Source organism: Pan troglodytes, chromosome 3 (assembly GCF_028858775.2).
Source record: "Pan troglodytes isolate AG18354 chromosome 3, NHGRI_mPanTro3-v2.0_pri, whole genome shotgun sequence".
In the NCBI taxonomy this organism is placed as follows: Eukaryota; Metazoa; Chordata; class Mammalia; order Primates; family Hominidae; genus Pan; species Pan troglodytes.
The window spans coordinates 3,322,136-3,334,816 of NC_072401.2; the positions used below are offsets into that span (position 1 = coordinate 3,322,136).

General features: G+C 60.4%; 2 protein-coding genes and 1 long non-coding RNA gene across 7 annotated transcripts in view; 1 reads left to right on the forward strand and 2 right to left on the reverse strand.

The window, feature by feature from the left end:
• Positions 1 to 7,254, reverse strand: MFSD10 (major facilitator superfamily domain containing 10). 4 transcript variants are annotated; one of them, XM_016951199.4, is made up of 13 exons: positions 4,186 to 7,254; positions 3,182 to 3,373; positions 2,996 to 3,092; positions 2,535 to 2,638; positions 2,028 to 2,186; positions 1,779 to 1,940; positions 1,473 to 1,581; positions 1,253 to 1,364; positions 983 to 1,091; positions 803 to 893; positions 655 to 702; positions 489 to 578; positions 1 to 391 (listed from the first exon to the last, which is right to left on the reverse strand). In XM_016951199.4, the coding sequence occupies exons 1-13, from the start codon at positions 4,549 to 4,551 to the stop codon at positions 276 to 278; spliced, it is 1,755 nt and encodes a 584-aa protein (XP_016806688.3). In that variant the 5' UTR covers positions 4,552 to 7,254; the 3' UTR covers positions 1 to 275. The 4 variants fall into 4 exon arrangements, with proteins under 4 accessions (XP_016806688.3, XP_063664691.1, XP_016806689.3 ...); XM_063808621.1 differs by lacking the exon at positions 4,186 to 7,254 and adding an exon at positions 3,495 to 3,835; XM_016951200.4 differs by lacking the exon at positions 983 to 1,091.
• Positions 4,309 to 12,681, forward strand: part of LOC107974155 (uncharacterized) — a 15,846-nt gene continuing 7,473 nt past the window's right edge. The window contains exons 1-4 of the long non-coding RNA XR_010156280.1: positions 4,309 to 6,334; positions 7,196 to 7,288; positions 7,419 to 7,586; positions 8,139 to 8,238. This is a non-coding gene — a long non-coding RNA (uncharacterized LOC107974155). The remainder of the gene's footprint in view (positions 6,335 to 7,195; positions 7,289 to 7,418; positions 7,587 to 8,138; positions 8,239 to 12,681) is intronic.
• Positions 7,380 to 12,681, reverse strand: part of NOP14 (NOP14 nucleolar protein) — a 24,800-nt gene continuing 19,498 nt past the window's right edge. Inside the window, exons 14-19 of one of the 2 annotated variants that reach the window (XM_024355926.3) lie at positions 11,638 to 11,797; positions 11,026 to 11,173; positions 8,973 to 9,091; positions 8,637 to 8,792; positions 8,261 to 8,379; positions 7,380 to 7,639 (exon numbers count right to left, since the gene is read on the reverse strand). In XM_024355926.3, the coding sequence (XP_024211694.2) occupies positions 8,280 to 8,379; positions 8,637 to 8,792; positions 8,973 to 9,091; positions 11,026 to 11,173; positions 11,638 to 11,797 (683 nt within the window). In that variant the 3' untranslated portion in view covers positions 7,380 to 7,639; positions 8,261 to 8,279. Of the gene's footprint in view, positions 7,772 to 8,260; positions 8,380 to 8,636; positions 8,793 to 8,972; positions 9,092 to 11,025; positions 11,174 to 11,637; positions 11,798 to 12,681 lie in introns of both variants that reach the window. The other variant, XM_024355927.3, reaches the window with a different exon arrangement.

The following is a 12,681-nucleotide window of genomic DNA, read 5'->3' on the forward strand; positions in this document are numbered from 1 at the left end:
TAAAACAAACAGGTGCTTTATTTCATCATCAGAAACCTGGTGCATAGTTTAAAAAACAAAGAGAAGCCCTGACAGCCTTGGAGTGCTGCAGCTTGGAGTCACTGAAGGAGTAAGTCTGGAGGAGCTGCCTGAGCTTCCTGCTTAGGGGCCGGCCCCCACCCACAGGGTCTCCCTGGACTGGGGCGGGGCGGGGGGGGGGGTCAGGCAGTGGGCAGGGGCCTGACCTAGGCTCCCACTCTCTGCCTGGTGCCCACAGCCTGGGCACAGTGGCTCAGCTACTCAGCCTTGAGCGTCTGTGCCGGATAACTCAGCTTCTGCAGGAGGAGGAAGGGGAGCAAAAAGAGCCCGGACCACGTGGTGAAGCAGGCCTGGGCCCCGGCCAGCCAGTACACTGCGGAGAGACGGTGGCGTCACCCAGTCCCCGAGGGGGCTGGCACTTGGGAGGCGAGGGCAGGTGCTTGGCCCCCAGCACCATCCCGTGCCCTCACCTGAAGCGGCCACCAGGGGCCCCGCGGCCCTGGCCAGAGCGCCTAGGCTGCGCAGTGTACCCATGACCGTGCCCTTCTGCCCTGGTGAGCCTGTGGGAAGAGGCACAGTCAGGCACCACTGCCCTTCTCCCGCTCAGGTGGCTTCGGCCGAGGGAAGGGGGCTCACCATAGCCAGCGACCACGGAGGACAGGCAGGGCACCACAACGGCGGCGGCTGGTGGGAGACATCGAGGAGGTGCCCGTCAGCCCAGGGGAGGGCGCATCACCCAGCCCCTGCTGCCCATCGGATCCCCTGCCAGGGCAGGGCCACTCACCAAAGGAGTAGAGCAGCAGCCCCAGGCCCAGCACGGGCAGAGAACGTCCCCAGCCGATGAGGAGGAAGGCAGGCACCAGCAGCAGGAGGGCCTGCAGGTGGGCACGGCAGCCTCAGCACAGCCCGTGCCCTGCAGGGCTCAGGGGACTGCCTGCCACCCGCTTTGGAGGGAGCCCCCTACCCGCTTCACGGCAGCAACTTCCCCGCCAGGGTGGATCCGCCGGGCATAGGCACCCTGGATGGTGGCCATGGTGAGGCCGATGAGGAAAAACATCTTCCCCTGTTGTAGGCTGGGAGCGGGTGTGTTAGTGCAGGGCACCCGGGGCAGGGCCACCCAGGGCAGGGCCAGGGCGAGAGTGGCTGCCAAGGCTTCCTGGGGATGGGGGTTGCTTCCCTGAAGCAGGGGCGTTATTTCAGGGAGACAGCAGGCCGTCGCCAGATGGGGACCCACCTACTGAACTGGAAGCGCTGGTGTGTGAGGAAGCTCAGCGTGTACTCCAGGCCCGAGAACAGGAAGAGGTAGAGGAAGTAGACTAGGCCCAGGCGGCGCAGGCTGCTGAGCCCTGGGGAGAGGTGGCGCGTGCTGAGAAGGCGACCACAGCAGGGAAGGGCGCCGCCCGGGGAAGCCCAGGGGAGAGCAGGCTCCACGCTTGGGTTGGTCGAGTCCTTACTGTCTCCAGAGGGTGGGTCCTGGCCACGAGCGACAGCCGAGAAGCGCAGCAGGGCCAGGGGGCTGAGCAGATCAGCCGCATCACGGAACCCCAGGGCCATAGAGGGCGCCTGTGGGGATGGCATTGGAGAGCCTGCAGGAGCGGCTGCTGGCCTGGCAACCCACGGACTGTGGCCTCAAGGGTCCCAACACCAAGAGAGCGGCCCAGCCTCCCTGGCATCTGGGGCTGGCACACAGGGGCACTTTACATCGCTATGGAATCAAGCCTCCAGCCCCTAGGCCTGTGGGTCCCAGACCACAGCCCTACCCGTTTCTCCAGGGGCAGCGTCTCTGGCAGGAAGCAGAAGATGAACAGCAGGTCGGAGGCTGCGAAGAGCAGGGCAAACCAGGGTGCCATTTCCAGGGGCAGGGAGGCTCCGAGCATAGGGCCCAGGGTGAAGCCCAGTGAGAAGGCCACCCCAATGACCGCCTAGGGAAAAGACCACCTGAGCTGCACAGGGAGACCCAGGCCCAGAAGTCATCACCAGGACCCCAAAGGCCCAGCCTGTGCACTTACCATGCCTTGACTGCGGGCCAGAGGCGAGCCCAGGTCAGCAACGATGGCCGTGGAGAGGCTGACGTTCCCTTTGCTGATGCCCCCAATCAGCCTGGAGGCCAGGAAGGCCGCAAAGCTCCGAGAGGTGGCCCAGACTGCATATGAGGTGGCCACACCCATCTGCCCAGGGGCAGGGGCCAAGAGGCAGGGGCGGTCACTTAAGGCCAGGAGTGGCTCAGAGTAGGGCTTGGCAACCCAGACAACACCCCTCAACCCTGCCCTATTTCGAAGCATCTGAGGGCCACTTGCGTTCTCAATGCCTTCCTAGGGGCCAGGAGCAGCTCCTTGAAAGCCTGGCTCTGTAACAGGAGCCACTGGTCCCCCAGAGAACCCCCTCCAGGATGCGATGAGGGCCAACCAGTGGCCATGAGGGGCCCACAGCCACCTCCCTCTCCCCACCTAACCCCATGGGGCTACTGGCTGGGTGGGAGGAGGCTTCCCCATGGGCACCCAGGCCCAGGAACATACCAGGCACAGCAGCATCACCGGGCGCCTCCCCAAGCAGTCAGAGGTGGCCCCAGTGAGTGGCGCACACAGAAACTGCAGGACAGAGAAGGCCGAGCCAATGAGACCTGAGAGACAGATGTCACCATCATGGGGCTGCCTCGCACCACGAGCTGTGGTCTTGGGGCCCTCAAGGCCAATGTCCAGCCCCGTCCTGAGGCTCCAGTCATGCTGGGCCCTACACTTACAGGCCATGGCCCTTGAGCCGAGGGGGCCCCAATGGAGAGATGAGGAAGGATCTGAACATGACACGCGGAGGCAAGGGATCATGCCCAGAAGCCAGGACATGTGGGCAAGGGCACCAGACATGCCAGCCCAGGGAGTGGGAAGGGAAGGACCGAGAATTGGGGAGGGGCCTGGGCTGGACCATGTCCACCAAACATAGGACCGTAGAGAGCCCGCCAAGGGCACAGAGCCAGCCATACCTCCGAACAGGACACTGTTGTACCTCTTCTCCACTGGCATCCCGATGGCGGTGGCAAACCAGTCCACCCCGCCCTGCCAGGAGCCATAGAGGGGGTCCTAGGGGATGAGGAATCACGATAAGGGCTGGGGAGGTCTGATGGGCCTGGGGGGCACGGGGCACTGTGGGCCGCAGGGCAAGGACTCACGTGGGCACGGCCGTGGCTCTCCAACAGCCTGGGCAGCAGGGGCAGCAGCAGCGTGAAGGCCAGGAGGTCCAGCAGGAGGCCGAGGAAGACAACGGTGACCACGCGGCGCTCCGGCGGCTGCTGGTGGATGGGTGGGCGCGGGGTGCAGCCTCCACCCCCTCCCCATCCCATGGTGGGCTGCTCTGACCTGGCCTGGGTGGGGTGCGGCGGGTCGGGTTAGCGGGGAAGCCGAGTCCTCCAGGGCCTGCCATACCCCCACACCCGACAGCCGGCGAGCACCCTAAAGGGGCTGATGGCAGGGGCTCTGGCCTACCGACGCAGGGGCCGTTCTGGCCTGGGCGATGCCCCCGCCCCGAACCCAGGCAGCAGGAAACGCAGGCTTCGGGGATTGCACAAAAAATAGCCGCAAAGGCAACGGTCCTGAGAGACCAGGGTGAGCACATCGCGGACCTGGCCCCACCCCACCCCACGGCCGCGCCTCCCACGCCCTCGTAACAGCGAGAGAAAACTTGAAGCCGCGGGGAACCCGGATCCCGATCCCGATCCCAACCCCAACCCCAGCCCCGGCCCGCGCCCCGCGATTCCGGCCCCTGGCCCGGACTCGGTCTCCCTGGCGGGGGCCATGGGGTGCACACCGGACGCAGGAGCACCCCCAACCCCGCGCGCCTCCCACTCCGCCATCCCGCGTGCGTCCCGGTCCCGCCCCCACCCCGCGCGCCCCCGGTCCCGCCGCCCACCCTGCGCGTCCCCGATCCCGTCCCCCACCCTGCGCGCCCTCTAACCCCCACCCCGCGCGCCTCCCACCGCCCCCACCCCGCGCGCCCCTGGTCCAGCCCCACACCCCGCGCGCCCCCTACTCCCCTACCCTGCGCACCTCTCACCCGCCCCACCCCCGCGTACCCCGGGTCCCGTCTCCTCCCCCACCCCGCGCGTCCCCTGTCCCACCCCCAACCCGAGCGCCCCCTACGCCCCCCACCCCGCGCGCCCCCGGTCCCGCCCCGCACCTGCCGCGGCTGCGCGCTCGGGACGGACGGTCGCACAGACACGGAACACGGCACCAGGCACGCCGCCAGGGGCGGGACAGCCACGCCCGGCCACGCCACGCCCCGGAAGTGACGTGTATCTCTGCCCGTTCTCTTCCGGCCGGAGGCAGTGGCGGGGTTCTCGCCGGTCCTGCGGGTCGCTGCTTTGCTGTGGGTTAGCAGCACCCTGAGCGGAGCGGAAGAGCTGCCCGCCGCCGCGTAACCCCGAGGCCGAGACTCCTGGCCTGGCCTCCTTGGGCCCACGACGCCTGCCCCGCGGAGCGGACCCATGGGCCTGAGGTTTGTGTGCGGGGCCTCAGGCGAGCGCTGGCGCAGCCTGTCCCCCATCGTCTGCGCCCTGCGGGCCTGGCCCTCCCCGTGGAAGGACCGCGGGCTTCGGGGCCCCACGCTGGGGGGCTGACTCCTGCCACACACACAGCGGTGGCCGCGGGCCTGGGGCGGCAGCACAGCCGTTCTGCTCGGGCTGCGTGAAGCTGACCCCGCTCTCTGTGCACCTACTTTTGCTGCGTTTGGTGCTGAGCCTGAAGTCCCAGGACAGGCGGCTGAGGGGGAAAGATGGTGTGAATTGGGTGGGCAGAGACAACTGAAAGCCACAGGACCCGGTTGGCACCTTTTTGGCCGCCTGGGCCTTTGCCTGCAGCCCCGCTCCCTGGGTCACCCGAAGGAGGAGCTGGCGCTCTTACCGGGCGCAGAAGCACCCGACCTACGCTGGAGGAAACGGTCCCCCTGGGCAGGAGAAGCTTTGGGCTTGGCTGGAGCACACTCACGGAACCACGCCAACGCCTGGCCTGTAGCCAGCTCCCACCTCCCCTCCCACCTTCTAAAATGCTTGCGGATCTCACGTGGCCGACCCTAACCAGATACACATGGGGAAAGGAATCAGGTGGCACACACACTGCCTTTACTCCATAGAGAACTTCCAATTGTGGGTAAGAACAAAGCCCCACCTCTGCCTAATAGATGCAGTTTTCCACCTGCAGCCAAAAAGACAACCTGTTATTAGCTTTTTTCCCAGAGGACAGGCATCTCTATGAAACTGCCATTGCAAAATTTGCTGACAGTGAGATAACCAGCTCCATCTTGCTTCTAACCTCCATGCCCTCCTTGTTTATTGCTGCGCGCAGGTTGAACTGTGGGAGGAACTTAGTTTAAAACAAAGATGATAACAGCCCTTTCCCAAAAGAAACCTTTCCTGGGGACTAGCCTGCTTTTGTGGGACCAACAGATTAGCCACAAGATTAGAAACTACGGTTGAAGAGTCACGCAGCGGGAGGCTACAGGATTCTGACCCTTCCCAAACTGCTCCTGGCGATAACATCACCATCGTAAAGCCTAAGATCAGCACTTGATGGGTCACCTGGCACCACCCAGGCTCATCTGATGTTGTGGCACCCAGGAACTGACTCAGTGCGAAAACAGCTTCGACTCCCTGTGATTTCATCTCTGACCTGACCAATGGGTACTTCTGACTCACTGGCTGCCCCCCACCCACCAGCTTATCTTTAAAAACTCCAAACCCCAGATGCTCAGGGAGACCGAGTAATAATAAAACTCCAGTCTCCCACACAGCTAGCTCTGCGTGAATTACCTTTTCTCTGTTGCAAATGCCCTTTCTTGATAAATTGGCTGTCTAGGTAACAGGGAAGGTGAACCCATTGGGCAGTTACACTTTTATCCACCCTTCCAGCTGGATCACGCGCCCTCTTCAATGACATGACACGCAGCTAGAGTGTATGAGCTTGCTGCCGGCACCTTCCGTCCTGGATCGCATAGCAAGGCCTCAACGGACAGCCAGGTGCCTGGTCCGGTCCCACATTTTTTTCTGTCTTGTTCTCGTTTCCTCTTTGCTTGGCCAAAGAGGGTTGGGCCAGGGTCCTGAGTGCAAGGGCTTGGCTTTGTGAATTAAAGTGGCAGTAGCCGTGTGGCAGAGAAAATTTGTAGATGGGTGAAATCCTGCAGCTGTTGATGTTAACAGCATCCTGGGCCTACACAGTGACAAAGTGTATATAGACAGCCAGCCTAGTTGGTGGATGTGACAACCCCAGACTCTTCTAGATTTGTGGATCCGTGCACCTGCCAGACCTGTCTCTGTGCCATCTGGGGAGGCTGGGTAAGATTTCCCCCGTCAGGGCCTGAGCCTCATCTCCAAGCTGCTGGCTTCAGCCCAGCTGCCACCAGCGCTGTCTCTGTCTTGCGCTTTCCAGAGAGAGACTGACTCATTTTGAGCTCCAGGCCTACCAGGCAGCCCAACCGTGGCAGTAACTGCCTCTCACACTGAGGATGGCTCATGCTCTGGTCCAGCCATGGCTTGAACACCTCCCAACAAGAACAAAGCCAGACTCATTCTCCCCAGCATCTTCTTCCTTGCTCAAAGATCCCACACCCCGTTAGAAGCTGGAACTGGGTCCTTGTCACCTTCCTCACCTCCCCAGTCCTAGTCTGGTTAATCCTCACATCTCACCACGGTCACCGTGGCTAGATGTGACCTCAGCGATGCTTCAGGCACGTACTAGGGCAGCCTGGGCAGAGCTGGTCACTGTGATCTCATGAGGTGTGAACTTGACCCCGGGCTTCTTTCCTGGGATGCCGGCTAAGGACACAAGTTCCGTGTTTGCCCTGGCTTGTAGCCCGGCGGGGCCTCCGTCATCCCCTGGGGAATGCCTCGGCCTGCAAGACCGCATACCGCATTGGAACAGGGAAACCACCTACTTCAGCACCTCCCTCAGCAAGGTGGCAGGTCCCAACAAGCCTTGCACCATGAGGAAGTGGCAGTGGCATTCGGGATATGGCTCCCTGGCCAGCTTGTGAAGTTCAAGGGGCTTGTTACTTCTTAGAGCTCACAGTCCCTCCCGGGTCCAGCACACCTGAGGGCTGACCTCCCTCTTGATTAGTGCAGGGGAAAAGCACTTTAAAAAGCTGTGTCATGCGTAACTTGCACATCTTCTGATTCTGACCTGAAACTGCATCCCAGGTCAGCACAGACGCAACGCAGTCTCCTCCCACCTCCGACAGTGCGGTGTCCTGAATGGAGAACCCCAGCACCCAGAAGCATCCACTGAAGGACGTAAGTAGGACAAGGCCAACTGTGGCTGTTCCAGCAGAGGGACTGTGGGTGATGTTTCCCTTCTCTGATTTCTAAGATATCTGCAAACTTGTTTCATTTATAATTGAAAATATAATTTGCATAACAACAGTAAATTCTACACATGAAGGCAAACGTCCGTGGTTGACAGAAATTACACTGGCCAGAATCCCCAGTCCCCATGAGGCTTGTCCAGACGCAGTGAACCAGTCGCAGCTGACAACACACAGACCATTCCCGATCCCAGAGGTGCATTTCAGGATTCATTCTATTTCATCAGGTGATGTTTTAACAGAAACAAAACCGCAGGCAGCGGGCGGGGGGAGCTGGAGGCTGGAATCACACCAACATTATAGCATTATTACTCTAAAAAAAATTACTTTTTTGGCTGGGTGCTGTGGCTCACACCTATAATTGGGGGGCCAAGGCAGGTGGATTACCTGAGGTCGGGAATTCGAGACCAGCCTGACCAACATGGAGAAACCCCGTCTCTACTAAAAATACAAAATTAGCTGGGCGTGGTGGCACATGTCTGTAATCCCTGCTACTCTGGAGGCTGAGGCAGGAGAATCGCTTGAACCCAGGAGGTGGAGGTTGTGCCATTGCACTCCAGCCTGGGCAACAAGAGCAAAACTCCGTCTCAAAAAAAAAAAAATTTTTTTTTAAGCGACACGGTCTTGCACTGTGGCCGAGGCTGGAGTGCAGTGGCTCAATCACGGCTCACTGTAACCTTGGACTCAGCTCAAGCAGTCCTCCTGCTTCAGCCTCCCAAGTAGTTGGGACTACAGGTGCGTGCCACCACACTTGGCTAATTTTTATATTTTTTTGGTAGAGATGGGGTCTTCCTGTGTTGCCCAGGCTGGTCTCGAACTCCTGGGCTGAAGCAATCTTCCTGCCTTGGCCTCCCAGAGGGTTGGAATTGCAGATGTGAGGTAATGTCCAGTATTTCCTTGCCTTATTTATAAAATGTAATTTATTTTTTGAACTTTTTCCTCTTCAGAGCCTTCCATTCGCCTTCCTGTGTAGCCAGGCTGTTAAAAAGCTGCTTTACTTTCCGCTTTCTTTCCGCATCCCTAAAAGAAACAAAAGGCAAATGCCCATTTTTGGATTAGTTCTTGGAGAGCGTCTTGCCCTCTCTCTCCCACATCAGAACCACATTAGCCACCGTGGCCACGTTCAGTTCAAACAGGGGGAAGCGAACCTGCCTGGCTCCAACCCCCAGCCAGAGCCAAGGCTGTGGGATGCCAAGTGCCCGGTGCTCTGCCCAGGGCCACACAGCACCAAAGCTGAGTGACACCACAATCGTGTCGCACACACACGTCCCCCTCACCGTTCCATGATTTCTGAGAGTTGCATCCTCGCCAGGAACTGATTGTCCTTGCGGATTTCTCGAACGGCCCCTTTAAATTCACGCTTGTGTTTGTGGATCAGCCTCTTCCTTTCCTGTTCCTCCTTACTACTGCCTTGTTTTCTTCCAAACTCGAGGCTACAACCAGAAAGCCACTGTTAAGGAAGCAAGAGTCTGTCCCCACCTCTCAGCCAGAGCCTGCTTGGGAGTGTGGCTTCACTCCGTAGTCATCTGCTCAACTGCAGAACTGGCAGACGCCCCCCGTCAGCTCCCACTGAGCCCACAGCCCTGGCCTCCCAGGGAGATGCCAGCACCCACACTTTGACCAGCCGGGGTGTGAAAAGCTTCAGTGGGACAGGCTTGCTCTTCTCACAGGTCAGCGGCCGGCAGAGCTGCTTCTGGCTTTCCATTTCGGTCAGTGTGCTCTGACACAGCTCCTGAAAAACACGAAATCCCCGACTTTGCGATGACTCACCTGCTGCGTGCCCTGAGCTCCACGCACGGGTTCTGCAGTGTCAAGGCAGCGTGAGGACAGTGCTGCGAGCTCCCTGCAGCAGGATGGTGCCCTTGCTGTGCGCCTACCGGTGGGCCGGGGGGGTAAGCCAAGGCTGTGGCTGCTCAAGGCCTGGCACAGCTGGAACGAAGTAAAGCCACTGTCTTGAAGAGGGAGGGCCGTGGGCTGGCCCCTGAGAGCACTCTCTGAAAGGAGGGGACTTGGGGAGTTGGAGGTCACCATAGCCTGTGCTCCTCACAGCCAGAAACGTCAACAGAACCCCTCTTTCCCAGACAAACTTAGCACGAAAGGCCATGAGCCACTTGCTTCGTGAGAAGGCTCACAGGAGAACCCCTTTCTGCCGCGGGGGGCCGTGTGCATGCTAGAGCCCAGTGTGCAAACTGACGCTGGGTGCTAGGCGGGGCAGGGTTTCCACCAGTCTTGGCAGTTTGACCTTATTTTCAAGCCAACAAAACCAGATGGTTAAGACCCACTTTCACCAAGACCTTGGCTTCCAGAAGAGTTGGCTGGTGGCTTCTGAGGAATCTCCCGAAAGGCAGTTCACCGAGGTTGGTCCTACCTGCTTTCTCCTGCACAGGTGTGTCCTGGAACCCTGGCTGCACCCACAGACACAGCCACTCCTGGGCCCATGTGGATGGAACCTTCGAGTGCCGGAATGCCTCGTCTCCATGGAGACCAAACTCAAGGGCCTGACTGGCCCAGGCTACCGAGACCACGAGCCCTGCTGTGCCCCTCGGCCAGGCCAACCCAAATTCTTTTAAATAAAAGGCACAAGCCACAGCCACACCAGCAGGAAGTGGATACAGGGTAAGGGGCAGGGCTCACATCTCATCCTCATCAGCCTTTGACCAGGCGACGGAGTCTGTGATAGCTAGCTTATCTGCTCTATGCTCCAGGGACCTGGCCGGAACGGGCCGAGTTGCTGTCCTCATGGAACTCTCATCCTAGTGGGGCAGAGACAAGGACGGTGTAACGTGCCCGGGGGTCAGCACCACAGACAAAACACAGGGAGCACGGCACAGTGTGGGCCAGGGAAGGCCTGGCTTCCCAAGGGTGTGGGCGCGAGCAGCATGGCTGTGGGGAGTTCCAGGTGCAGAGAACTACTCCAGAGACGAAGCCAGGCCTGCGAGGAGGCCGGAGCGCATGAGGGGAAGGCACGACGCAAGGCTGCCAGGGCTGTGCTGGTGGTGCGGGGCAGTCCTGTGGGGGTAGCTGCGGAGATGGCACTGATGCCTTCAGCTCCAGCAGCATCCTGGGCTGGTGCGGGCCAATAAGGGGCAGGGTTGGGGCAGGATGAAAGGCACAAGCCACAGCCATGTCAAGCAGGAAGTGGATGCAGGGTACAGCCTGTCACGGTCAGGGTGAAAGGCAGGGAGGCGGGTAGGCCATAGGTGAATTTGGAGCAGCCTGTAGAGGACAGGATGTGCCATCAAAGACTTGTTCTTGGGTCCAGCTGAGACTGTCCCTTGGGGCTTCCTGTCACCTTGTGCAGGATAGTGAGACCATCCTTGGAAAACCCATCGGGACTGCAGAGCATGGCTCAGAGCTGACTGTCCAGGCCTGGCAGGGGCTGACCCCTGGGCGCTGGTGCACCCTCCGTGCGGCCTCTTGGAGGAAGCACACAAGGCGACAGTTCCCAGCTGCCGCCTGAGATGCAGCATCTGCTTTACTCCAGCCCAGCACTGCTCACCGTCACTGCCCACTCTTATGATTTTACTTCCCTTCATGTTTGTGATTTTGCAAAGATGGTGTTGACTTACAGCTGCAGCATCAAATGACTGCCTGCCACCAGCTTGGCCCCAGCTCAGGGACATGTCTGAGCCCAGGCAGAGCACCCTAGTGGCCGGGAAGCCTCACCTGGAGCTCCTGCGGGTGGCTGCAGTCCGCCAGGTGATCCGTGAGGAGGGCTCGGAGAGGCCCCGTGATGGCATGGAAGGATGGCAGGGACCCGTACATGAGCACGCAGCGCTTCAGCAGGGCCAGGCCCACAGCCAGGCAGGACAGTCTGTGAGGGCAGGAGGCAAGAGGAGGTCCAACTTGTTCTATTTGTCACTGACAAAACCAATAACGTGGCAAAAATGAACTTCCCCACTTCCACTAGGCTGAAAAATCCAATGTGGCCACCTTGGCCGGCCAGGGTTGGGCCCATGCAACCACGGGCAAGGTAGGCTCAGGGTCAGGCCTAACGCAGGAGGGAAGGCTGTGGGAACCACAGCGCCAGCTGGGATGGGGCGGCTCCATTTTTGGTTCCAAATTATGATTTGTGAAATCAAGCAAAAATGTATTTTGAAAATGAAAAGAAAAAGGGACAGCAAGCCAACATGCCTCAGAAAGGCTTTCGGCCTCCATCAAACCAAACGGCCGGGCGGCAAGTTCACTAAGAACAGCACATCAGAAAGCACGAATGGCTTCTCCTGCCTCTGGGGACGCTGTAGGGCACAGGCCCCAAAGCGGGGTCCCCTCACATACCGGATGTGATTGGCCTCTGTCGAAGTTGGGGCCCTCAGTCTACTCGCCCAGCGGAGGGAGAGGCTGCTCTGCTGCCACGTGGCCACATCCTCTCTAGCAGACACCACGAGCAGTTCCGAGTTCTTCCCAAGCGCTCTGAAAGGGTGCACCAGAGTGGAACCTGAATTCCAAGTGCGACAGACAGAGATGGCCTGAACGTTACTGGGCTCCCAGCAGGCTCTGCAGCACCGAGCCTGTGGAAGTTCACCCTCTCACAGACGCACACCGATTTTTATGTTTCTGGGTTGTGCCAGACACTGAGGGTTTCAGCGTGGGCAGGGACACCTCAGGAGGGGAAAAGCTTTGGCAGGGGGCGCGGTGAGAGCCAAGTGCCTGATCCGGCCTGAGAGGCCTGCTGGCCACAGACTTCCTGGGGCCTACTAGGCACACATGGGGCTGATGAGGCGCTCAGGCCACATCCAGGAACAGACTGAAGTCCCTGCCCCTGTTGGGGAGACAGGCAGTGCACAGCACCCAGAGGAGCAAATGGACCAGACAGAACACGAGAAAGGAAAGCGGAGGGGCAGGAGGGAGACAGGAGAGTCAGTCGGGGGTGACGGTGCAGGGCGGGAGAGGCCTGAGGGGCAGACGTCAGCAAAGGCCTGTAGGACGTGCAGGAGTCAATTCACTCGCCACGGAGAAGGGCAATCCAGGCAGAGGGCGTGGCTACACGGGGAGGGGTGGAGAGTGGGTACAGTGGGGTAGAGGTGCCGGGCCAAGCGAGAGGGGAAGGCGTGGGTCAGGCCCCGCCCCACACTTCCCCAAAGCCGAGATGCCCGCCCCTTCCCTGACTCCACCTGTGCCCAGCCTGTTCCGTCGCAGCCCTTCACACGTGGGACTGCAGCTATCTACAGGTGGCTCTCCCCGAGGCAGGGGGCATGTGGGCAGCCGCGCCCCTCTGGCGCCCAGCACCGAGCCTGACAGACGGGAGCCTCGGGAGCCAGGTGGTGGCAGAATGGGAGCACTGAACCGGAAGAGTGGCCCAGACCCCTCTTGGAAGGGACT